Source organism: Epinephelus lanceolatus, chromosome 8, assembly GCF_041903045.1.
Source record: "Epinephelus lanceolatus isolate andai-2023 chromosome 8, ASM4190304v1, whole genome shotgun sequence".
NCBI lineage: Eukaryota > Metazoa > Chordata > Actinopteri > Perciformes > Serranidae > Epinephelus > Epinephelus lanceolatus.
This window is the reverse complement of record NC_135741.1, coordinates 15,005,832-15,030,468: the sequence shown is the minus strand read 5'-3', so window position 1 is coordinate 15,030,468 and position 24,637 is coordinate 15,005,832. Positions and strand designations below refer to the sequence as shown.

At 41.3% G+C, this 24,637-nt stretch overlaps 1 protein-coding gene across 1 annotated transcript; it reads left to right on the top strand.

The window, feature by feature from the left end:
* Window positions 1-2,596: 2,596 nt before the first annotated feature.
* Window positions 2,597-15,436, top strand: LOC117258464 (translocating chain-associated membrane protein 1-like 1). Its single transcript, XM_033629411.2, has 11 exons — window positions 2,597-2,860; window positions 3,768-3,828; window positions 4,937-5,055; window positions 7,185-7,301; window positions 7,386-7,444; window positions 7,720-7,804; window positions 9,163-9,233; window positions 13,050-13,154; window positions 13,244-13,387; window positions 13,560-13,720; window positions 15,220-15,436. The coding sequence occupies exons 1-11, from the start codon at window positions 2,741-2,743 to the stop codon at window positions 15,291-15,293; spliced, it is 1,116 nt and encodes a 371-aa protein (XP_033485302.2). The 5' UTR covers window positions 2,597-2,740; the 3' UTR covers window positions 15,294-15,436.
* Window positions 15,437-24,637: the final 9,201 nt, after the last annotated feature.

Genomic DNA, 24,637 nt, shown 5'->3' with positions numbered 1-24,637 from the left:
ACTTCATTCTGCTTAACCTAGATTGTTGTCCTTGTTTGTGGACACTTTTTTGTGCAATCTAGTGGTAGTAAGAGCACAACACACTAATCCAAGTGAAAACAAGATGGCAGCCGTCTCTGCCAAGTCAGTCTACAGCTGTTCCCAACTCAAAACTGTGTTGTCCAGTTCCATGTTAAGTTTTGCCAAGACTACCGTCATTCCCTGCATCGTTAGGTCCTTCAAAGAATCAATCTTAGTGGTTCCCACTTCACTGGACACAAGCGTCAGTGTAAAATTGTCCTGTGTCATGGGGCTCTTCAGTCTTCTACCAGCATCAACACTCTCCTGCTGAATAGAGTCCACACTGAGTTTGAATTGTGGGATCTGGGTACCATTTAATACATTATTCCATTGCACAAACTACCTTTTAATTTTTAAAATATCCAAACAGACTTTCAAGATCACTTTGTCTTTTCAACACTAACTTTGGGGGCTTTTGGTGATGCCAGCCTACAACAAAATTTTATAAGTGATTAAAAAATCCAATAAACAATCTTTATTTTTCTTTCAAGACAGAACAGATTTCCCTGGAACAAAAGCATTTTAAATCCTTAAGTGTTCACACATTAAAGCAAAAGAGAAAGTAATAGAAATACTTTATTTCCTGCTATGTTGCATGGCCAGATGCCTGTTTGTCAGGTCCCATAATTCCTATGCTGGTATCAATGCGTCAAATAGTCTGTGGTCTTTTAATGAAACACTTTATTCAGCGGATCTGAGGATAAAAACTACACAATAAATACACATTGCAGCTGAAAGGATTCATTGATAAATTAGTAAATTAATTGGCAATTATTCTTATAACTGTATAAGTAGTTTTTCACACAAAAATACTTAATTATTCCAGCTTTTCAAATTTGTGGACTTGTTGCTTGTCTTTTAGATCATTTAATTATTTTTGATTTAGTAAACTGATGTAAGTAGTTCTACATTAAGTACTTTTATGTTTTGTACTTAAACATATGTTCCTGATTGTACTTACATACGTGTACTTAATTACAAATTCAAGGTATGTTTACTTTACTGGATTATTTTAGTCTCATGCCACTTACTACTTCTACTCCACTACACCGCAGAAGGAAATATTGTAATTTTTTCTCCTCTGCTTTTATCTGATAAGTTTAGATACTAGTTATTTTACATATTTAGACTAATGCATCTAAACCAAAACATACACTGCAGCTGAAATGATTAGTTGATTAATTAGTAGATACATTGGCAACTACTTTGATAATTGTTTAAGTCATGCTTTTCAAATATGAGAACTTGTTGTTCTTCCTTTTGACTTGTTGCTTTTCTTTTTGATGGTGGTGATGATGATGATGATGATGATGATGATGATGATGATGATGATGATGATGATGATGATATTGACGGTTGTTGTTGACGACCACTATTGTTTCAGTTCACTGTATTTGGGCTCTCAAATATGAGGACTTGCTTCTTCTTTTTTTGATTACTTTTGATTTATTAAATTAACATTTCTGCATTGAGTACTTTTACTTTAACACTTAAACACATTTTCCTGATTGTACTTACATACCTGTACTAAAGTAACATTTACAATGCAGGACTTTGACTATTAACAGAATATATTTTTACACTGTGGTATTTGTAGTTTTAATTAGTAAAGGATCTGAATACTTTGTCCTCCACAGCATCTAAATTCGCTGCTACTATTAATCCAAGTAAATATAGGAAATCTATATTTACAAACAAACTGGTTTGAGAGAAAAATAAAAGAGAAATAATGTATGCCATGTTAAGGCAGTATTATCAAATCTACTTACTGAATAGTGTAACTTATGTGACAGGAGATGTTACAACAAGTTATATAGTACTATCTTGAAATCTAGAGTGTTGCATGATTCTTACAGAGGGTCACATACACTGGTCCCAGGATCAATGACCTTATCTACAATGGATAAAGCATATTCTAAATTTATCAAGTGGCCTGTTGCCCCAAAAGGATCTGAATACTTCCTCCACCACAGCATCTAAATCCACTCCTGTTTGTAATCTAGGAAACTTGGGTGCGTGAGTGGAGTTCGTGAAAGCACCACGGGTCTGCAGGACTATTTTCACACTGAGGTATTTGTACTTTCAATAAGTAAAAGATGTGCACACTTCCTCCACCACAGCATCTAAATCCACTCCTGTTTGTAATCTAGGAAACTTGGGTGCGTGAGTGGAGTTCGTGAAAACACCACGGGTCTGCAGGACTATTTTTACACTGAGGTATTTGTACTTTCAATAAGTAAAAGATGTGCACACTTCCTCCACCATAGCTTCTAAATTAATTTAGTAATTTAGGAGACGTGGGCGCTTTAGTGGAGTCCGTGAAGGCAGCACGGGCCTGGGTTCTCCTTCTACGTCAATGACACTGGGCGGTTCATGAATGGGGTTCTGGAGTGGGAGGGCCCGTCATCTGACTTTACCAGGCAGTAAAAAAGTGGGTGTTGTGCTGTAGTGTTTGGTTTGGTGCGATGCATCTTCATGACTGTTTTTAAACCCACGGGCAGCGGTTCACGGTGCGTACGGACTGCAGCGGAGCCATCAGCCGACATCCATCCGTTGAGACGCGCAGGCCAACGGCAGGCGTGCAGCGGGTGCAGCGGGGGGGAAAGCTAGCTCCGACCCAGCGAGACTCAGTGACACGGCAGCCCCGGAGCCAGAGGAGGCAGAGCCGCGTCGGTGAGCCATGGGGTTCCGCAAGAAGAACAAGAGCCCGCCGGTGCTGAGCCACGAGTTTGTGATCCAGAATCACGCCGACATGGTGTCGTGTTTGGCCATGATTATCCTCCTCGGCCTGATGTTCGAGGTACTGTGTGATTGGACAGGAGCTAGTGATGTTAGCCGCTGCTGCTAGCTGTCGTTAGCTGACATGACAGCAGCACTCCAGGGGCAGGGCGCTAGCGTGTCTCTCTCCTTCCCTTCTCATGTGTCTCACTGATTGCCAAAGAAGATGGCGAGGAGGCCCACTGGCACAGCTAACAGGTCATTTTACCAGTCGGCTAATCCACTGCCTCCATAGGGAATGAAAACATGTATATGGCCTTTGGCAGCAGGATAGTCAGGCTATATGTCTGCAGCATGCTACACCTCTCATAGCTGACTAGCCATGACTGAATGAAACAATATACTGACCTGTCCCCACCCACACCAAGCCATCAGACTTAAAATATTATAATAACTGATCAGATTTTGTCTCTATCAACCTCTACACGTGTAGATAAAGCTGGTTTCATAAGCTTGATATTGAATCTTCAATGCCTACACTCAGGGGGAAACTGAAGCCCATGATACCCACTCATCCGGACACAATGAGAGGCATTGTAGCACTGATAGTGAACTTAAAATATACCTCAGTTTTGCTAGAGACCCCTGAGAGCCCCTGCAGGCAGCCCCTGGAAGTCCCCAGACCCCAGTTATGGGACTCACTGAAATTAGGATATAACAGTGACACAGCAGTCCTCATTAATAGCATGTGCATGAAATGATGACTGAATCTCTCACAGTTGTTTGGCACCTGTTGTAAAAATTTGTCTGAGAGTAAGGTTCACTTCCATGGGGACAATCCAAGAGGATTATACACATTTATTGTAGTGTTTGTTTATTAACTCAAAGGCTTGTCTTCCTTTGTACGAAATATGCCAGTGGTCAGTGACCAGCTCTTTCCTCTGACTCAGAATCAATCCATTGATCCTGCTTCTTTCTCTGTGTTCCAGGTCACAGCCAAGTTTGCCATCATGTTCATCACAGTCCAGTACAATGTCACACAAGTTCTTGGTGAGCTGAAGTTTATAGGTTTAGTAATGCTTTCAGCGTCTTTAAAGTAACAAGTGTGCAAGATTAAGGGGGAAATAGTGGCATCTACTGGTGAGGATTGCAAATTGCAACCACTTGAAACTTCTGGTTAGAAATGGTTAGAAATCCTTAAGGGTGCTTTCAGACCTAGAGTTGTCTCCTTTGGTCCGAATCAGGGACTCATTTTGTTGCAAAGTCAAATAATTGCCAAAGTCGACGTTCTAACGGCACCATTTACAAGCAGACCAGATAAAATGCCCTGCACCAGAAAGCTGCTCTTGATTGGTCAGAATTTCCATGTGGGAAAAATCCAGCAAGTAAACAAAACATTGAAGAAGAGTACACTTGCAAGATAAATGCGACACTTTCTAATGTCACAATGGAGGGACAACTACGCAGGTTGATTTTAGCGCTGGTCATCGTGGACTATATTGCTGTCATTGTTCATTTTAGTCAAACCATACAGTTTGAAAACGAGGCGCAGCTCCAACTAGAAAACAATGTTGTGATGCATTGGATGTGCTGAATGTGCATATTAAGGCAGTACAGGAGGAGGTGCACATTAATAATCCTCCAGGACTGTAACATGCTCATGTTTAACCCAAACAATGTGTCATATGACTGCAGTTGGTTCGGACCCAGATCGGAACACGTCCCCACAAACGAACCACACCAGAGTTAGTTTGTAACCTCACCGAGGCCACCTTTAAGAAGGTCTCGGTCCGGTTGTTTTGGTGCACCAGTACTTGGTTTGTCCATTTTGGGCTACTGTAGAAACATGGTGGCGCAACATGGCAATCTCCTTGGATGAGGTTTAGCTCCCTATGGCGATATAACCCGCTCATTCTAAGGTAACAAAAAGACAACAATTTTTTTTCAGGTGATTATACACTAAAGAAAACATACTTATTATATGATTTTCTATTTCAGCCAATATATCCCCCTAAACCACACACTGAACTTTAAAGATAACTCAACTTAACTTCAATTCCTGCATCGAATTACTAAATAAATGCTTGTTTGCTTATTCTGCCTTGTAAGCCATTGTTCAGGCATTTATGTTTAACTTTATGTTTCTCTGCTGCTACAGATGAGAAGAGTGATCCAGTGAACCTTTACCAGTATGGCCCTAAGGATGTGGCCACTGTGTTTTTCTACCTGCTCATTGCGGTCATCCTTCATGCCTTGATACAAGAATACATTCTCGATGTGAGTACATCAATGTCCAAACTCAGCAGCTGTCATATTAGGTCACATTGTTACCAGTTGTTTGCACATAGCAGTATATTATTTTCATCTCTTTACTTACGTGTACAAACACGGCATGCAGCAAACAGAAACTGTGCTGAAGAACGTCTCCACCCTTAATGTGTCAGCTTGAATGCGATCAGATGCGTCTGTGTGGTGTTTGATTTCCAAAGCATCAGATAATGCCTCATGTGTTGGCTCTGTTCTGGTCCATGATGACTAAGGTTTGGATGGCTGCTTGTAGATAATCGGGTCCAATCCTTCCAGCTGCATGTGCACTAAATCACGATGACTGAAAAGATGTTTCTTCTGGCATGTTTTGCCTTTGATGTCCCGCTGAGGTATCATTAATAGAAAAAATATTTTGATATATTTTCATTCCAAAAATAAAAAGCTTTTGGGGATCACGCTCAACCAGGATTTTTTTAAAGGTATCTGTCACTCTTAAAAGATATTACCCACTTTATCATGTCTGTCTGAAAGCATTGAAACAGGTTTGCTTGCTGTAATTCTCCTGCTGTTCATACTTCTCATTACTAATGCACTTACAGTTTAAGAGATGGGCGATGAAATCCTCAGTCCTTGTTCTGTGTACTGAATTTGTACTTCAGTGTCTTGTTCAAAGGGAACTTGGACGTTTGAAACACCATCTCTGCTATTATCAAACGAGCTGCTTTGCTCCCTGAGCCGCTCAGACTAAAGATAGACTTAGAAAAAATGTGTAACCATCCTTTAAAAACTGCAACATTTGTGCAAGAAGGAAAAAGTAGAAACTTGCACAGCGGCCCTGTTTATGCTGATTATAATTTATGTTAAAGACGTGACAGTTACAACTCAGTAACAGGCAGGGTTATATGCTTAAAAGGACAGTTCATCCCACAATCAAATACACATATTTTTTCTATTACCTGTGTTGCTGTTAATCGGTCCAGATTGTTTTGGTGTGTATTGTACAGTGTTGGAGATATCGGCCATATAGATGTCTGCCTTCTCTCAAATATAATGAAACTAGATGGCACTCGGCTTGTGGTGCTCAAAGCGCCAAGAACAATAAATTTAAAAACTCAACAGCAATGTCTCATTCCAGAAATCATGACATGGTTACTCAAGATAATCCACAGACCTTGTTGTGAACAGTTTCATGTAGAAACTATTTTCTTTCTACCAAACTTCACCCTCCAACTGTATCACCTCACAGAAGGAAGATTGTATCTGTAAGTACTCTTGAGTTGTGTAGATAAAACGATGACCCACTCTCAGTCACTGTCCGGCTTGAGCACACATTTATTTCGGCACTGGTGGATATAAAACAAGAGCCACAGCCAGCTCTCATTAACGGTCCAGAGACAGCAGACTGTAACAGAGGATGGGGCTCATCTGTGAAATCTGTAGGGGCTCATCAGTGTGGCGTTCAAGTACATACACAAAAAAAGTATCTCTATGGTAACTTATACATCTCAACAAACAACATAATAATGACACAGTTTAACAATAAATTTGAAATCAGTGCATCTTCCCTAATGGGAGAAAGACAGCTTGTAATGGTAAGTTTGATCACCAACTTATTAACTCTGTTACACATCTCCTGCTAGCTCACCTAGCACCACTGATCTAGCTCACGTCACAGCTCAGCCAAGGAGGGCGCTTTTAATGTTTACATCTCGCGGTGTCACAAGCACAAACGTCTCATCTATTAGTAAGAGCACGCCTCCCTCTGCGGGGTGATACAGTTGGCAGGTGTAGTTCAACAAAAAGAAAATAGTTCCTACATGAAACTGCTCACAACAAGGTCTGTGGATTATCTTGAGTAACTGAGTCATGATTTCTGTAAAGAGACATTGCTGCTGAGTTTTTCAGCTGTATTTTTTTGTCACTTTGAGCACCACAAGCTGAGTGCCATCTAGTTCCTTTATATTGGAGAGAAGCCAGACATCTCTACGGCTAATATCTCCCAAACTCACACCAAAAAAATGTGTGTGTGTTTGAATTGGAGGTGAACTGTCCCTTTAACCTCATAAATCAAGTAGTGAACATTTATCTGCAAATATCACATCTGAGTTCTCTCTGTGTAATATTTTGTTCAATTTCAGAAAATGAACAGGAGGTTGCACCTGTCGAAAACCAAACACAGCAAGTTCAACGAGTCGGGACAGCTCGCGGTGTTCTACCTGTTCTCCTTCATCTGGGGCTGCAGCATCCTGACAGCGGTACGAGGGTCAGGGGTCACAGAGACACACTGTCCTAACCTGCATTAGGCTTTATCTTACGCCATGTCTTTCTGTATCTCACAGGAGGACTTTGCAACAAATCCTACCTTCTTATGGGAGGGTTACCCACACACTCACATGGTGTAAGTAAAGTTTATAGACTCCTGTGCATCAGATGCTCATATTTTACATTTTGGTTTTTTAATCCCAGAAAAATTGAAACAAAACACTTAATTACAAGTTCCAAAATCAGGCTAATAATGTGTGGTTATCACAAAATCCCACAGCACACCTGGATTGACATCACGGCACACCATTTCAGAACCACAGATCTGTTGTATATTAACATTATATATCTTCTGTCCACGTTGAAATATCACCCAGGCTCTCACCTCTGCACAACCTGTCCTCTGTCTAGTTTTCAGGTCAAGTTCTTCTACATTTGCCAAATTGCCTATTGGCTCCATGCACTTCCTGAGCTGTACTTCCAAAAAGTACGGAAGGTAAGGATCATTTCTTAAATGTCGTACTTGAAAGCAGCTTATATATGTTCACCAGTGGTGTTGCATTGCAGATGAGAGGTGGCACATTGGCTCAAGTGAAAAAAGCTTTAATTTGGGTTTTACAACAATGTACAGTGGAGCAGTGCAGGAATGAATCCTAAAACGCAAATATGAGTTAGCATGTTAGCGCATCTGGTTCTCTTGTCTCAAAGTCAGTGGGTTTTTTGGTTAGATACCTGAAATAAGGTATGTTGTTAGAGGTTTACATTTTGTTCTACAACATAAAATACATCAGGAAATACCCCACTTGTGAATTTTGAAGCTTTTACGTGTCTTAAAAAAGATGGTTGCTAACAAGTGGCTAAATGAGACTACAGAAGACAGCTTTACAGCCTCATTGTGGTAGGCTATGAACGAACTACACAACATTTGCATGACTTAAATGTCAGTAACGTTAGCCTTTTAATACTGGCGCTTGCATTTATGCTTTAGAAATCATAAATGTGGTTCATTTTTTCGGATTATTTGCTGTCCAAAATAAATTTTAGTTTGCCACAGAGCATATTTTCTGCAACAATCCAAAATCTACTGGTAAAATCCCACTGGCTTTTTGTCAAGGGAAACAGGGGGATGCTTACTTCAGAGTTGGCCTCCAAAAAATGTCATCTGTAACCTCAACAGATGAAGTGGTGAAGAGGTTGTTGTGTTTTGGCCTCTGCATATGATAAATGCGGTGTTTGTACCTTAAAGTCCTCTCTGACCACTGCTAACGCCTGCCGGTGTTTTCACGTGTCTCATGAGGAATCAGCTGTCAGTATGGAGCACATACAAACACCTTAAACAATCACACCTTTGTTGCTGCACTTACACATAAGCAGGACTCACATGTTTTCTCTTGGTTGAATCAGCATGAAGAAGCTACCACACATTATCACCCCCTTTTTACACTCCATTGAAAAAGCATTTTCATTTGCGCTTTGCTGAGTTAATGCATGTGTGTGTGTAGCTGGTTTGTTGATATGTTTTGCGCACATACATTATTTTAGAGCCAAGCAGATGGCGAGACTTAATTTGCATAGAAAATGTATCACAGTTTCAAAGCTAAAAGCTGGTTAATGAGTGCTGGCTGCGTTTTAACGGTTGTTGAGTTTAAGGAAAATAATTGCTCCTCAAGAATCTTAAACTATACAGTAAACAAAACAACTAAAATCTACAGGACACATAAAATACTTAATGTCCAGACTTAAAAATACAAAGAGCCTTCATGATACCTTTCCAGCAAACTGTTGTTTGTGGTCATTAAAGCTGCTGCTGTTATTAACACAGTCTTTCTTTCCTGCTTTGTTTTATTTCCACAGGAGGACATCCCCCGCCAGCTCTATTACATTTGCCTTTACGTTGTCCACATCACTGGTGCCTATGTCTTAAAGTGAGTGAAATAATTCATTTTTCTGAGCATATCCTCTGAGGATGAAGTAAAGAGGCATATTCTTGTTATATCTCTCTCAGAGATCGAAGCTAACCAGTGCCTGATAAAATGGTTTGAACTTTTTACTGCAGAGACTACTTATAAATAACAACTCCTTCAAAATTTTCCCCTTTTTAGTGTAAAGAAAATCATTCTGAAAACATTCATCCATTTACAAAACAAATGATGAACGACCCACGATATCCTTAGAAAAATTATTTGCAAATTCAACAGTATGTCTCAATTTTTCCACATTCAGTCAGTCTACTACTCACTCTCATGTGACGTTTTTCATAATCTTTTACTAAAGTGGAAGCTGTTGAAGAAGCAGGTTTATTCATTCCCTGCCTTACAAACCATTTACAATCTGAAGTTTTATCAGTGTCTCAGCAGCAGGGTTCCACCCATATTGTTTTAAGATAGAAGTCTGATACAGATTCTTTTGTACTGAAGCTGCTGATTGACAATATTTTGCACAATGTTTGATATCTTTAAATGTGACCACAGAAAGTATGTATTGTTATTTAAATCGCCCCTAAAACCTCTCAGCCTTCACATGTGCATCAATTTTAGGTGTGCAGAGTCATGTAGTGGGCCGGATTGGACCCTTTGGTGGGCTGGTTCTGCCCCCTGGGCCGTATGTTTGACACCCCTGCTTTACTGGGTAAAGCTATCTCAGGAAAGTGCATAGAAGTAAACTCAGTACACGATTATACAACAAATAACTCAGATCTGACACTAACCTACTGCACAGTATCTGTGTTATGGAGTGTGAGTAGTTGTTACTTGCGCAGTGTGGTGTGACGTATATCTGTTGTACGAATTTCACTTCCTGTCAGCTCTACAGTCCAAGGAAACTATAAAAGATGATGATGATTATATGGGGAATAGTGGGACTTGCCATGACTGCCCTATTAAAGGCGCAGTATGTAAGAATGTGGCCAAAATGATTACTGCACTCAAATTCAAAATACTGCCGCGAGTTGTGTCCGCCCCCTGTTTGAGCAAGTTGGGCTTCTCTGCTGCTAACGCTGCAGCTGGGATACAGCGGAGGAGGAGCCGGCTGCTGATGCTATATGCCGGGACACTGCTAATGCTGCTTCCCGTGCTGCTAACGTCTGTTTCTCAAAAAAATCAGTCGGGTCGATGACCCACCTGCACATGGGCTACAATGTATGATCGAAAATTAATAACAGTTGAAAGTATTCGAATTGTCCATCCCCGTCTAGCTATGATGCTAGTTAGCCAACTTTGGCTAACGTTAAAGCTTACCTGTTGAGGAGAAGAGTAGCCACTTCGACATCCGATTTCAAACTCTTCTCCGCTTTAAACCGTCTCCACCGTTCAAAAGCATGTCCTATATAGACCCTTGCTTTGCCTCGAGTTTTGTCTTGGCGTTTTTGGGAATCATAACGAGGTCGTTTGGGTTTAGTCGCACCATCAGCCATTGTAGCTCAGTCGTAACTGGCAACCCGGATGCTGAGACTCTACTGACTGCGTGACTGGTAGATGGCGGTGGGTGGCGCAACAGGCCAAAACACAAATTCAAAACATAAACATGATTTGCGGACCGTAATTTTTTTTTTTTAATGCGAATATTCTGGCTATACTATTGTTGTCAGTGAGATCAGTATGTTATATTAACATTATTCCTTAGTCTCTGTGACATATAAGGATGATTTTACAACTATTTGCTTTATATTTCTTACATATAGCTCCTTTAACTTAAACAGAAGTGGAACCAATGCAAAATCTCAATGCTGTCGCTGATGATGGGCTTTCTTCTTTTATAATTTCCTTGCTACAGTCATGTTATTTTCGCCCCTGACCTTAGAGACCAAAGTGCCTTTTAGTTTAGTTTAGTTTAGTTTATTATTAGCTACTGCATTGTAGCAGCTGTTCTTCCTGAGGTCCACAACAACTTAACATTTGTGACAGTTTACAAAACAGTTCCATTGAAGACTAGAACATTGACACAAACAAGACAGTTCCTGGTAATACAATAATAAAGATATATGCTTTTTCATGATTTAATTTGGAAAATAGACGGCCAGTTTGGGCTAAATTTTGTTGCGATTTCCTGATGATGCTCCATTATTGTAATATTAGACCATGTATTTACATGATACTATACAATCACATTAGTATGTTTACATACACACATTACATGTGCATTAAATGGAATAGTTCCCAGGGAAACAATATTTTACCATGCAAGTTAATCACAGAGTATGAATCATATTATATAGGTCACCTTGTCTTGTAGTCTCCTTATAGTCCTTAATTCACATTACCTCTCACAGTTAGCTTTGTGCGTGTTGTTGATTGTATTTACTGTTCATGTTTGTATGTAGTGTTATTGATCATTTTCATAATCACCTTTGTCTTTAAATAGAAAAGTTAGCCTGTCTGCAAGTTTATGAGAAGGAAGGTCACCTTACAGAGCTTTACTGCTAGCTTTCGAAAGACTGTGTATGTCAGTCGATTTAATATTTTTTGCAGCATTTCCATGCACTGGGTGTAAAAACAAAAAACTCTAGCAACCTAACGTTAGCTAAGCTCTAAAAATCAGGCTAATGTTAGTGCTACACTGAATGACTGACGTTAGCTAACGGCTATCTTCTAAAACTCTAAGGTGAATATAGGAATGATTTAAAACACGACACATATTTGAATGGTAAGTACTATTGAAATATAAGTTACAAAGCTGACTCTTGGGCTGTTGATCAAACAACAGATTGTACTTTAACATTTTCGTATGCTCACCACCACGGACACGAGTATAGAAGAGAAAGACTCTCTTTCAAATTCAAAACAAATTTAGATCAAACTGTAAAAACAGGCAGTGCTGATCAAATACAAACCAAAAATATGTCACTGTGTTGTGTATTTCTGTCCCTAAAATGTCAGAAACATATTTTAGTGCACTGTTTGGCTGTAATATGAGAATTAGTGAACAAGAGGCTGGTGCTGGTAAAAAAAAAAAAAAGTGAGCTCAAATGCTAAAACTTGGCAACACTGATCAAATATGAACCAACATTCTGTAACTGCGTCATCTATTTTTGTTTAAAATATTTTCAGACACATACTTTAGCTCAGTCTTTAACTGCCAGAGATTATTATTTGTTATGATCCGGCTGCCATATTGTTTCTTGTGTCAAAACAGCCAAGCTCACATTACATCACCCACCAGCGGGAGCGTTTATCAGTCCGGTGCGTCACAGTGCATTCTTGTAGTTAGAGGTTTTTCATCTCTTAAGCAAAAGTAAGTGCTTCAGAGCTTTTTCTCCGTTTTCTCTGGTCATATTACACCAATTTAAAAAGTATTTGCAAGGAGTCTTTCTACTGCTTAGACATCCTAGTTTTATGAAAAGCAGTGAAATACTTCTTTAAGGATGAAAAAGCTCTGGGATTACCAAGGCTGGAGGCGAAGGTAACTGTAGAGGCTGAGCCAATGCTTTAAACCACTGAGGTGCTGCACTGAGATGACTTAATTGACGCCCTGATTGTTACTGTGTCTGATGAATCAAAGTCTGATTCAAACTTGCCAATTGAAGTGTCTATTAAACTTGAACATGTTTCCAATAATACTCAAAAACATCCACACGTCTGACTTCCGCAGCAACAAGCTGTTAAGTTCAAAGGTGTTATCTCCTGGTTCACAGTCAGAAGAGAACATGTGATAGTGTTCAGTGTTGTCTCCTCTCTTTCTTCATATGCTAAGTTGTCCTTAGTTAACTCTGTGTTGCCGTCTCGCTCTGCGTCCCGTCTGTTCAGCCTCCACCGACTGGGCCTGGTGTTGCTGGTCCCTCACTACCTGGTGGAGCTTCTGTTCCACGCTTCACGCCTCTTCTACTTCAGCGACGAGAACAAGCAGAAGGGGTATTGCTTTCATTCATAAACAAGTTTGCGTGTAGCGTTTGTGCCTCCCTGATCCCAACAACCTGACGCAATCTGTTTTTCCTTTACAGTTTTACTCTGTGGGCGCTACTTTTTGTCATCGCCCGCCTCCTCACCCTCACACTCTCAGTTCTGACGTTTGGCTTCGGGCTGCCCCGTACAGAAAACCAGGGCTTTTCCCTAGCAGAAGGCAACTTCAATGTGCTCACCATAAGGCAAGTCCAGATGGCAACTGACAGGAAAAGCCTTTAATGTCTCCAACCGAGCTAATTTACCAACAGCATTAAACCTAAAAACAACCAAATGGCCAAAGTTTTGTTTTCCTGTTCACAAGTTAAATCACTTAAACGGTTATTGTTCCTTAAACGTGTCCTCCCAACCTCTCAGGATGACTTGTCTGGCAGCTATTTGCCTGACACAGGCTTGGATGATGTGGAAATTCATTAACTTCCAGTTGAAAAAGTGGAGGGAGCACAGCCAGAACCAGGCCTCAAAGAAGAAGGCAGTCAGCCCAAAGAGCAAGCCTCACAAAAGGGAGCCTGCGAGGGGTGAGTGTTCATCAACCACAGCATCTGGTCATTTAACCAAAGAGACATAAAAGGCGTTTTCGGGCTGCAGGGACTTTTTCATAGTTCTCAGAACGCTGTTTTGGGGGACTTTTTAGCTCCTATGTCAGAGTAGGTGCTCTCCCAGCACAGGAGGAAACATGAGTGACTAAAGTGTATGTTTATTGGTCCACACATTGTAAGTGTACATTGATTGATTGAACACAGCAGTAGGGCTACTCCCTTTATGGTCGAACACACATAAGTCGACCATAAAGGTTATATATACCATAATGGTTGCTTAGTCACAGAAAAAACCCACACTTATTTACACACCTCTAAACAGCTCCTGGAAGAAGATCAGCTCTGCACTCAGGATTTCAGGTAAATAGGCTATACAATGCTTGTTAAATTTGCTTAACAACCTCAGACGCAACCTGCCGCAGCGCTCTTGAAAGCTGGCAAATAAAGGCACATGAGTAGCGCCCAGTGCCTGACCTCATGTTTTCCAGGCGGTTAAAGACGCAGCATGTGTACGGCCCCTAATTTCCAGGGCTGGTACCTGTGGTTATTCCACAGGCTAGTTAATAACATGTCGGGCAGGAAATCCAAAGTGTGGGATCATTTTGAGAAGGTGAAGAACAAACCCAAGGCGATATGTAAACTCATCTTCATTGGTCGACTACAAATATGACATATCATCTGAAACATGGAAGTTGCTACATGCCCATTAACCACTTAGCACGTGATGCTCTGTAGCCCTAAAAGGCTTTTTCCCATAGACTTGCATGGCAAAAGAGATGTATTAGTGTAAATGTATCAGTGGATGCATTTTTTTGAGAGTCACAACCCCTCAGAATGACTCGATTTGCTATCGGAATATTGACCCATTTGGTACGATGACACTGCAGAGTCTAGGAGAGCCACACGATTGAATCAGTCTGCTTGCCTGCTCCATGGGTGGCACAATATGTAATCAGTGCCAATCATTCAGGTAATTTTATATGTTGCAGTTGAACTTTTTAGGCTTCATGTACCACTGAGCAACTTTCCTATGAATGAACAGGGTACCACCTCCAACACTGTATCCAGTTCTCTTTATACATCCATGGAAGACAGCTAATGCAACACAGACAACTGCCATTTTAAAAACCCGTCAACCGTGTAAACAACAGACAACACAAACAACAGCTTGTAACGACAGAAATGGAAGAAAACACGAACAAATGAACCGACAGTGAAGTCACGATTTTTACTTGTCACAGCGAACGTACGTCATTTTGGTGTTCCTATTGCTAGTGTGAATGAAAACAGAGATAAAGCACTAGAAGGTAGTCGTGGGCAGTTCTCTCAGGGATTCCCCAGAACTGTTTGGTCTGAAAACGCCTACTGTAGTGTTTCAGTTAATGTCTCATTTCAGATTTTTTGCAGTATTTCTCACTGTTGAACGCACACCTGAAATCACCTTCATCAGTATTGTCTCTAACCACTTGTCTCGTCAGGAGGTGCTGTCAACGGGGTCGTGAAGTCCGAGGACAAAACATCACCACGGGCGAGAAAAGCCAAAGCTTCATAAAGACGGAAGAACTGGGTGGAGAAAAGAAAAAACTGAGTGAGGGAGTTCTGACAGTGTGACATAATGTCTTTACACAACTTCAAATTTTGTCTACTGCTCTCCAAAACAAGCGTTTTAAGCGCACTAAGAAACCTTACCTTACAACTGTCCCTTCGGGGGTTGAAACTCCTTTTTGAACAAGTTCAGTGTTACTGTCTGCTAGACATGTTTATTGTTAATTTGGGTTCTCGGCAGATGGGATGTTGGCGGGATGAGTTTGATGCTTTAACAGGATAGATTTCAAAGTGTCCTTTTGTGTAAAACTACGATCACTCACCGGGTACTTTTAAACTGGGCTGTTCTTCACTAATCTGAAACAGTAAACGTCACAGTAAGTTCAAAAGCAGAAGAATTTTTGACTTCAGGGCAAGTTAATATAAAGTGTTAATGTACAGAATAACTTTACGGGGTGTCATTTTAAGTTTGGGCCTTATTTAGTTCACCTTACAAACAGGCCACTGGCTCATGTCCTCCAGATAAAGCCTTTTTTCTCTGCGAGACAGCACTCGGATATTCTGCTGTCGTCAGGAAAAGATCCTAAATGAATCGCTCCAGAGGAATATTTGTGCTATTTAGGTCTTTGGCATAGCTGCAGCCAGAAAACTGAAGCTTGTACTTAACTCCTTGATCATTTACTGCCATTATTTGACAGCCTCTGCCTTTGAAATCCAACACGTTAACAGGATTGAGGCACTTTTGTATTATTGTTTGCTTTTATCACTCAGCCTGGTAATCGGCTTCACCCTGTTTCTGGGGCTCGTCCAGGTTTGGGTGACCTACCAAGAGGAAGCTGCACTGTAACCTGTGATGCTGTACTGTATGCATACAGTTAAATCTTTATATCGGCATGATCGGAAACTTGAGCAAGAAACTGTGTTCGAGGCTGCGATTCAGTCTTTTCTATGGTAATGTCAATGCATGATGGTTTAAGGCTAGTTATGGCTAGTTTCCTACCTGTGCTGTTGAGTTTGCATCTCTCTCACACACACAAACACACACACACACAAGCATTCAGTGGCCTTTTTACAACTGCTGCAAGAGGTTTGAGTTATTTATTTTTGCCATATACTACAGATAGTTATTATTTTCTATGCTTTTGACGAGCTATAACCAGCAAACACAGCGGTACATAGCAACTGCGTTTAGTTAATCCAAACAATACAATCTTTCTTCAAGTGTCCTTATAATGTCTGTGGTTTGTTCTGCTCGTTTTGCGTTCTGTTTGCCTTCTCCGTTTGCTTTTTTTTATTCTCGGGTATCAGGGGACAAGCTACCCACCACTTACACTATAAGATGCATCCCATGGTGCAATGGGAGGTGTGTTTGTAAGGGGATGTGTTTTGTATGCCTGTGCACTTACTCGTGCGTGTGCAGTATTGTTTTGCCTACTGTGTATGTGAATTAACTGGGCGTGAATGATGGTGATGATGGTGATGACAACGATGTTTATTGCTTGTCTCGTAAAATAATTATTGCCTGTGTGCAGAGCATGAAATGTGACAATCTGTTCATTGACTCCTGCCCCGTTTGTTGGATTTCACGATCTTATCCTTTAGTTCACTTCGGTTGGGCCCCGTCTCAGCTCCCCAACACGCTTCTGTGTGTGTGTGAAACACTGAGTCGTGGATCGGTGTGTGTTCTATAGGTTTACTAAATGCTTATGTGTTCACTGTCTCCGCCCCTCAGATGCCCCTTTTTTTCCCCGTGTGAGAGAGATTCTGTGATTTGCGTTTGCCAAATGTGGCATGTTTCGTCCTCCCTGCTTCACCTTTTCAATGATCCTGACATTGCTATGGAGTGCCTGTATTTTACTGTTGGCCACACTCGTTCCTTGCCTGGACGTGGAGTCCTACTCTGCTACTAAAGCACTGTGCATGTGACGCTCCGTGCAGAAAAAAGACTGTACTACCTGTCTGCAGACAGATGGAGTTTGGAATCTAAGTCCAGAGCAGGGATGAGATGAAGATGCCATTCATTTTTGCTCCCTTTAGCGCTCCTTATTGGGACTTTGGCGTTCTTTAAAGCCCAATGTCTGTGTATGGCAGTGTCATAGGAGGGAAGGAGGAGCAGAGGACTTACGTACCAGCCTGTTATTAAACTGTCTCAGATGTAAAAGAGAAAAAAACTGACTAACCCTACACTGTACTAAAATATGTGTCAGATTTTTAAGCTATTTTTATAGAGGGGGAAACTGTTGAAATTCACTGTTGTTCAGTACACACGTGTGAATATTTGTTTTGCATCCATATTGATATGAATTGTTTTTTATATAAGAATGAAGCTTGCCGAACTGTTAGCGTGGATATACATTGTGGTATGAGTGTAAACATTTATTTAGCCTAACGGTTTATTTAACTTCATGGCCTTATTAGAGCAAAGTGAACTCAATTGTATAACAGTGCTCAGTTAACACTACGCTGCAGGTGTACGCTGCAGCTTTCACAACTACATGTCTCATGATAGTGAAGTACACCGTCATACCGACACTACTCATCCACACACACAAGTTTAAATATATAATGAGAGGAGCAAATGGTCAGTATGGTGTTTTATTTGTTCCAGTCCTGCAGGTGTTTTTCAATACTTGTGATCGCAGGACGAACATTTCTGCAGAGTGAAGCCATCTGTAAGCGTTTCTTGCTCATCAGATGTCATCCTGTGCAACAATCAGCGGCCGTTTTAGGCTCTGAAACATGAGCCGCTCTTGCAGTTCACAGCCCCCCTCGCTTTGAGACACAATAGCCTGTATAATCCCACAGGAATGCACTTTTTTCTTTTTGCATAATATGCATTATGTCAGAGCACCATAACACTGCTCACTTAGGCTGTTTTCTGCATCGATTCTCGGTGAATTACAAATTAAGAGTTGCTCGATTTCAAACTGTGTGCATTTTGTAATTGTTGAAAACTTAAAAAAAAAAAGGCTGCAATGATTTAACTGTATGAGCAACCTCTAGGTGGCAACAATCATTAATGCATCTGACCATAAGAACACTAAAAAAAAAAAAAGACCTGCACAGCAAAGACACACGTTTATTGTATTGTATTAATTCATTCTGCATTTGTTCTTGATTTGTTCTTATGTTGCTGCTTGTTTATAAATGTTGCGGTATATTTCCTTTACCAATATGTTGTCTCTGAACTGCTCTGATGGTATATATTTATGCAAATTTCTCGTGAGTTCTGATCATTTCTCTCCGTCACTATTTTTTTATTTCATGTTTGAATAAAGCTTTTATTCATTACACGCAACTTGTTGAACATATTTTTTTTAACGTACTGCCCACAGGTTGAGTTGCAGGACTGTTGCCATGGAAACTCCTTGTTTAAAAAAAAAAAAATCATGTGAAAACATTGCACTTTCAAAGTGCACTGTGAATTATGAGAGCTGTAGATAATTACCCACTCCTGAGGTGAACCAGCAGTTAAAATGTCGTTGACAAAGCAGATTCATGCATCAGATATTGTTTTTTTGTCCTCTACCTCCTGCTCATTACACCTTTCCACCTATTTCACTTAAGGATATATTTGGAAACCTGCTGGATTTAAACATTTTTCATCTGTACTACCCATTGGGGGTGTTGTCAGGAGACATGAGGAAATATTGGACAAATCCAACTTTGTGGCTAATTACCACCAGGGGGCAACGCTGAGCTTTTTGCCTGAGGGACAGAAGCAGTCTGCAGGGGCATAGCTGCATACAGACCTGCATTAATAAATCACCAGTCAGAGTGAGAAAGACAGAAACATTGTCTTATCACACAGTGTGCAGCTCAAAACTCTCAAACAGACTTGAATGTGAAGCAACTGATGGGTGTGTTTATCCAGATATGGGAGTGTGTTTCACATAAGAGACCGCCTGAGCTTTACTGTTGTGCAATTTGACTGGCAGGGCACTGTAAACATGACATCTGCAATCCACGGATGGTGAGGTACGAGCACAATACGGAGGAGAGACACCTGCAGCTCACGGCTAATGCGATGTGTTGTTTCAGAGTAATGGGTTTTCTCTGGGCAATCAGACAGCATGATGGATCAGAGGGAACTAGGGAGGCAGGCTGGAGCTCTGCAGGGTCAGCACAAGGACAGGAGTTCACACACACACTCTCCATCACACACACACACACACTCACACTCACTGATGGCTGTATCCCCAAACCAAACATATACATGACCTGAATCCTCGGAGGGGGTGCTTCAAAAGCAAACTTGCAGAAAGAGTCCAACAGCAGGGACCAGCTAAGGCGAGGAGGGGGGGGAAAAAAAAAATCACTATCCCTCTCTTTTTTTTTCTTTAATTCCTCCCCTTCATCCAATGAGGATAAATCTCTCGCTGAATCGTCAGTATTATGTGTAATTTCCATATAAATTAGCTTCATTAAAAGGGGAGTACTTTCTTATTTAACGAAGCTCATTTGAAATTCTGTATTTAATAAGACATGCAATCCCAGACTTGCAGACTAATAGCCAACAATTAGCAGGACTGGAGCATGTATGAGTGTGTGTGTGAGTGTGTGTGTCCGTGTAATCTCTCTGAAGTATTGTCGTCCCTCTGTGTTATTTTCATTGATTGTCTCAAATGAGCAAATTGGGCAGCAGCTGCTCTCCCAGCCAGGTTTACTTGCATTGACCCATGAAGCACGTTGGAGATCTGAGACGCTCGTGACCTCACGGCTATTTGTGAGCGAGCACACGAGAGGGGAGTGTGCAGTGAGCGGGGTGAGCAATAGAGCAGGTGTAGACCAATGAAGGGCAGAGTGTAGCAGGGGTGGAAACATCTGGAGGGATCAGAGGCATGGGAATGAAAAGCAGACGGAGGGAGTGAAGACAAAACGGTGAAGGAAGGGAGAGGCAGAGGAACAGACAGATGGAGAGCGATGTCGAGCAGAGGGCTGTGATTTACAGTAGAACCAGGCAGGATAATGGAGGGACGAGTGTGTGTGAGTTGGGTGGAGGAGAGTGGTGCCCTATCAGTGTCCATCAGAGCCTGCTAATGCAAATTAGAGTAGACTCCTAAATCCTACAGATGAAGAGAGCAAAGGAGGGAAAGGGGCTATGGATAGCAGTGAGATAAACAAGAGACTAAATGACTGGATGGGAGGAGAAAGAGATAGGAAAAGGCAAAAAAGGAGATGTTAGAAGATATATTTTCATCCAGCATTACCCCTCATTAAAGGTCCAGTTAATCCTTCCAGTCCTTCAGTGTATAATCACCTGAAAATAAGAATAGTTGTGTTTTTGTTACCTTAGAATGAGCCGTTTATATCTACATGGGGTGCAGGTCTTCATCTGAGATCGCCATGTTACACTGCCATGTTTCTACAGTAGCCCAGAATGGACAAACCAAACACTGACTGTAGATAGGGCCATTTGCTTTTTCTTGTTGGCCACCAAGGTTAGCAGCCCCTCCATGATGAGCAGTGTTGGAAAAACACTGATTTGTTACATGAAACTTCTTTATTCAGTGTTTTAATAACCTTGTCTGTTTGCTTTGTAGAGGAAGAGACCTCTGCAGATAATTTAGCTCACAGTAAAAACCTCCTGAACGTATGGATTATAAGTTTTCAGAGAAAAAAGGTGAGCACACATGGGCTAGCAGCCCATCTCTGACATGCCAAAAGGTGTTGGAGAGCACTGATTAGTAACGTGAAACTGCTTAATGCAGTGTTTTTGCCGGTTTAAATCACCGGGTATGTTTGTTTTGGAGAGAAGGAGACAGGTACCAATAAAAACCTCCTGAACTTCTAGATCAGAAATAAGGTGGGCATATATAAAGTTACCAGAAAAAATAGGTGAGTACAGATTAGCAGGTTCTAGCCTAGCGGCCATCTGCAACATATCAGAGAAACACTGATTTGGAGCATGACATTGCTTTATTCAACGTTTTTACCAGTTTAAATCACCTGGATCGTTTGTTTTTGAGACGGAGAGACATCTGCAGACAAATCGGCTCCCAGTAAAAACCTGTTGAACATCTGGATCTTAAGTTATCAGAGATATAAGGTGAGCACGTCAGTGTGCTAAGCTAACAGCCCATCTGCGACATGCTAAACAGTGTGGAAGAAACACTGATTTGTAATGTGACACTGCCTTATTCAGTATTTTTTTTAATCAGTTTTAATCACCTGATCTGGTTGTTTTGGAAAGGAAGAGACAACTGGGGATGATTTGGCTCCCAGTAAAATCCTCCTTGAACAATAAACATTGAAGGAATTCTAACTGGGAGAAGTTTCAGCTGGTTGCAATCTGCAGTCCTCACCACTAGATGCCACTAAAACCCCTGAATCTTACACACTGGACCTTTAAATGGATTTCCCCACCTTACTTAATATCGAGCTTTCTGCTACTTAGTGTGTGCATGTTAATGTTTGTGTGACTGTTTTATTCAAGTCAGTTGAGAACAAATTGTTTTTGGTAATAGCTCTGGCAAAAAAAAAAAAAAACACTTGATGTGCAATTGAGGGAAAGTTGAAAAGAAGATTAACAATAGGAGACAAAAAATCAAAAGGCTGTGAGGTTAAACATTGCTGCTTGTGTGTGGAAGTTCATTAATGGCAAAACAACTGAAACTACATAACACAAATTTAAATGGAAATCAGTCTTCAAGCCAAGATTTGAGTGAGCACAGAACAGGTTGTGAGAAAAAGCTGGGACAGAAATGAGTGTAATAAATGTTTGGCAGACAAATGCTGTCACAGGACTAAAGAAGCAGGGACTTGTTTGTTTGGTATCCTGTCGTACACTCTCAGTTTTGGAAGTTTGTGTCCCTTTAAGCAATTTCAACCTGAGAGCAAAATAAAATCCAGTGGACTTGATATGAATGTAAAGTGTAAAGGCTCACTCACACCAGCATTTAAAGGTCCAGTGTGTAAGATTTTGGGGGCAAAGATAGCATATAATATTAATATCTATGTTTTCATTAGTTTATAATCACCTAAGATAAGAATAATTGTGTTTTCGTTACCTTAGAATGAGCCATTTATATCTGTATAGGGAGCAGGTCTTCGTGGAATTTTTCCCATTTAGTTCAACTCTAATGAACAAAACCTTCAAAAAAAAAAAAAAAGGTGGAAAATGTTTATTTTCTGTGTTACTGTTATCTACTTTGAATGTGGACTATGTGAGGGTTTATGCTATGGTTCCATTGTGTTTTCCAGCTAATACCTCCTTCTTTTTTCAAGAATATATTCAGGCGATGATTAAAAAACAACTTTTATATCAGTGTGTTTAAACTTATATAGCTCAAAGACAGAAGCACTTACAGTGATACTGACTGTTGGATAAAGAACTTCAGTATTACCTTTAAAATGAGGTCATGCATGTACATGTACTAAAGATGAATCAAAAACAGCTTTCAGTTTACTTCAGTTCTGTCAGGAACACTTTAGTCAAAGAAAACTTCATTGCCATTTGCAGTATTAGGGGCCGTTCAGATGTAGCGTCTTTTGCGCACACAAATCCATTAGTTTCAATGTAGACGCGCGTCAAGCATGCTCACAATCCAAAGCGACACCATAGCGGTGCGCATTCGGTGCGATGTGCCTGTTTTTTCGTGCGCGTCTGTGGAGCACAGAGATGGAAAAATCTCAACTTTTTTGAATGCAGCAAGCGCACTGCACGTCATGTGATAAGAATTAACCCATCAGCTCCACGGACCTGCTTCTTCCTTTCCGTCCAACGGACTTCACAACATCCGGTGGTGTGAAAGGCAGCAAGCAATGGAGGAGCGACTGATCATTCTTGTCCAGGGATACCCAGAGTTATATGACCTGTCTTCTTCGTACTACTTTTACTCCAACAGAAGGAACAATGCCTGGAGAATTATCAGCTCGGAACTTGGGATAACTGGTGAGCATGATGATACGCTATTTCTGTGTCACTTTTTACTCCCCCTGTGAGTGACAGGCGGTTTTGGTTGCTTAGTAACAGCAGGCGCGACAGTAGCGCAACCTCCGAAGCACCTTGGATAAAAGGATGGAAACGGCACAGCTGGCATTTTCCATGCGCTTTTAGACGCTACATCTGAACGGGGCCTTATATTTGGTGGTATGGCTCTGTTCTGGGGCCTCTCTGCCCTTCCTTGGGCCAACACAGAAAGCCTAAAGTGGAGAGAGCACACCTCTCCACCCTTCCATACACCTACATGGAAAGCCTTAAGACAGAAAGCACATCTCTCTGCCCTTCCACGTGCCTCAGTGGAAAGCCTAAGGTGGAGAAAGCACACCTCTCTGCCCTCCCAAGTGTGCTTGTGTGGAAAGTCTAAGGTGGAGAGAGCAAACCTCTCTGCCCTTCCACGTGCCTCTGTGAAGCCTAAGGCAGAGAGAGCACACCTCTCTGCCCTTCCATGTGCCAACATGGAGAGCCAAAGGCATAGAGAGCACACCTCTCTGCCCTTCCGCTTGCCTACGTGGAAAGCCTAAGGTGGAGAGAGCACACCTCCCTGCCCTTCCACGTGCAAACGAGGAAAGCCTAAGGCAGGAAGAGCAGCAGCAAAGACCCGCCCCCAGGAACAGAGCAGCATCAATGACAAACAGAAATTACATCGATAAGTCAGACACAGCATCCAAAGGAGGAGCTGGGGTGGAGGCGGGTTGCAAAGCAGCTTGGAGGGGAAGCAGCAACAGTAGGCAGGCCAGAGCAGTTTAAATAGGGTGTCCTGAATGACACTCGCCAATTGGTTGCATAGAAAGGAATCATGTGATCTATCAGCTGACTCCCTTCATCAATCAGCTGCTCCATCAGTTGATTGGGCTGTTTGAGATCAGCTGATGTAGCTGGGATGTGATTTGAGCTTGACAAAATGTCCTGCCTGAACTAACACTATGCTCAGTGTATGCCTTGGATAAGCGTTTTAGGTGAATTTGGATACATTTTACAGGATACTTCACCTGTGCACAGACATGTTCTCCTAAAGAATTAGACTGCCTAAACTAGTGGGTAAAATCATGAGATCACATGTTGAACTAAGTGCACACAAAATCAGGATGTTGTGCTTAAATCTGTCCCCACGTGTTCTAAAACCTAGACTGATTGGAGCTTTTCCTGAGCTTACTCAATAGCTTTGCAATTAATAAACTGACCTACATATGGACATTATGTGTTTTTGTACTGCTGTGGCCAGTCCATGCTGGCTGTTTGCAGGACCAAACCAAATCACTGTGAGGCGTGTTGCAGTGTGAGCTAGTGAGGACCTCTGTTATGGAGTCAGAACGTGTCGTTCTCGCCTCGGGGCGTTCACATTGAGCAACACAGAAATCAACAAGAATGTAGAGAAAATATGATTTATGCTCGTCCTCTAGACAGCA

Coding starts and splice junctions, on each gene's coding strand:
- LOC117258464 (XM_033629411.2), top strand. CDS start 2,741: ATGGGGTTCCGCAAGAAGAACAAGAGCCCGCCGGTGCTGAGCCACGAG. Junction 3,829..4,936: donor CAATGTCACACAAGTTCTTG/GTGAGCTGAAGT, acceptor CTGCTGCTACAG/ATGAGAAGAGTGATCCAGTG. Junction 7,445..7,719: donor TACCCACACACTCACATGGT/GTAAGTAAAGTT, acceptor TCCTCTGTCTAG/TTTTCAGGTCAAGTTCTTCT.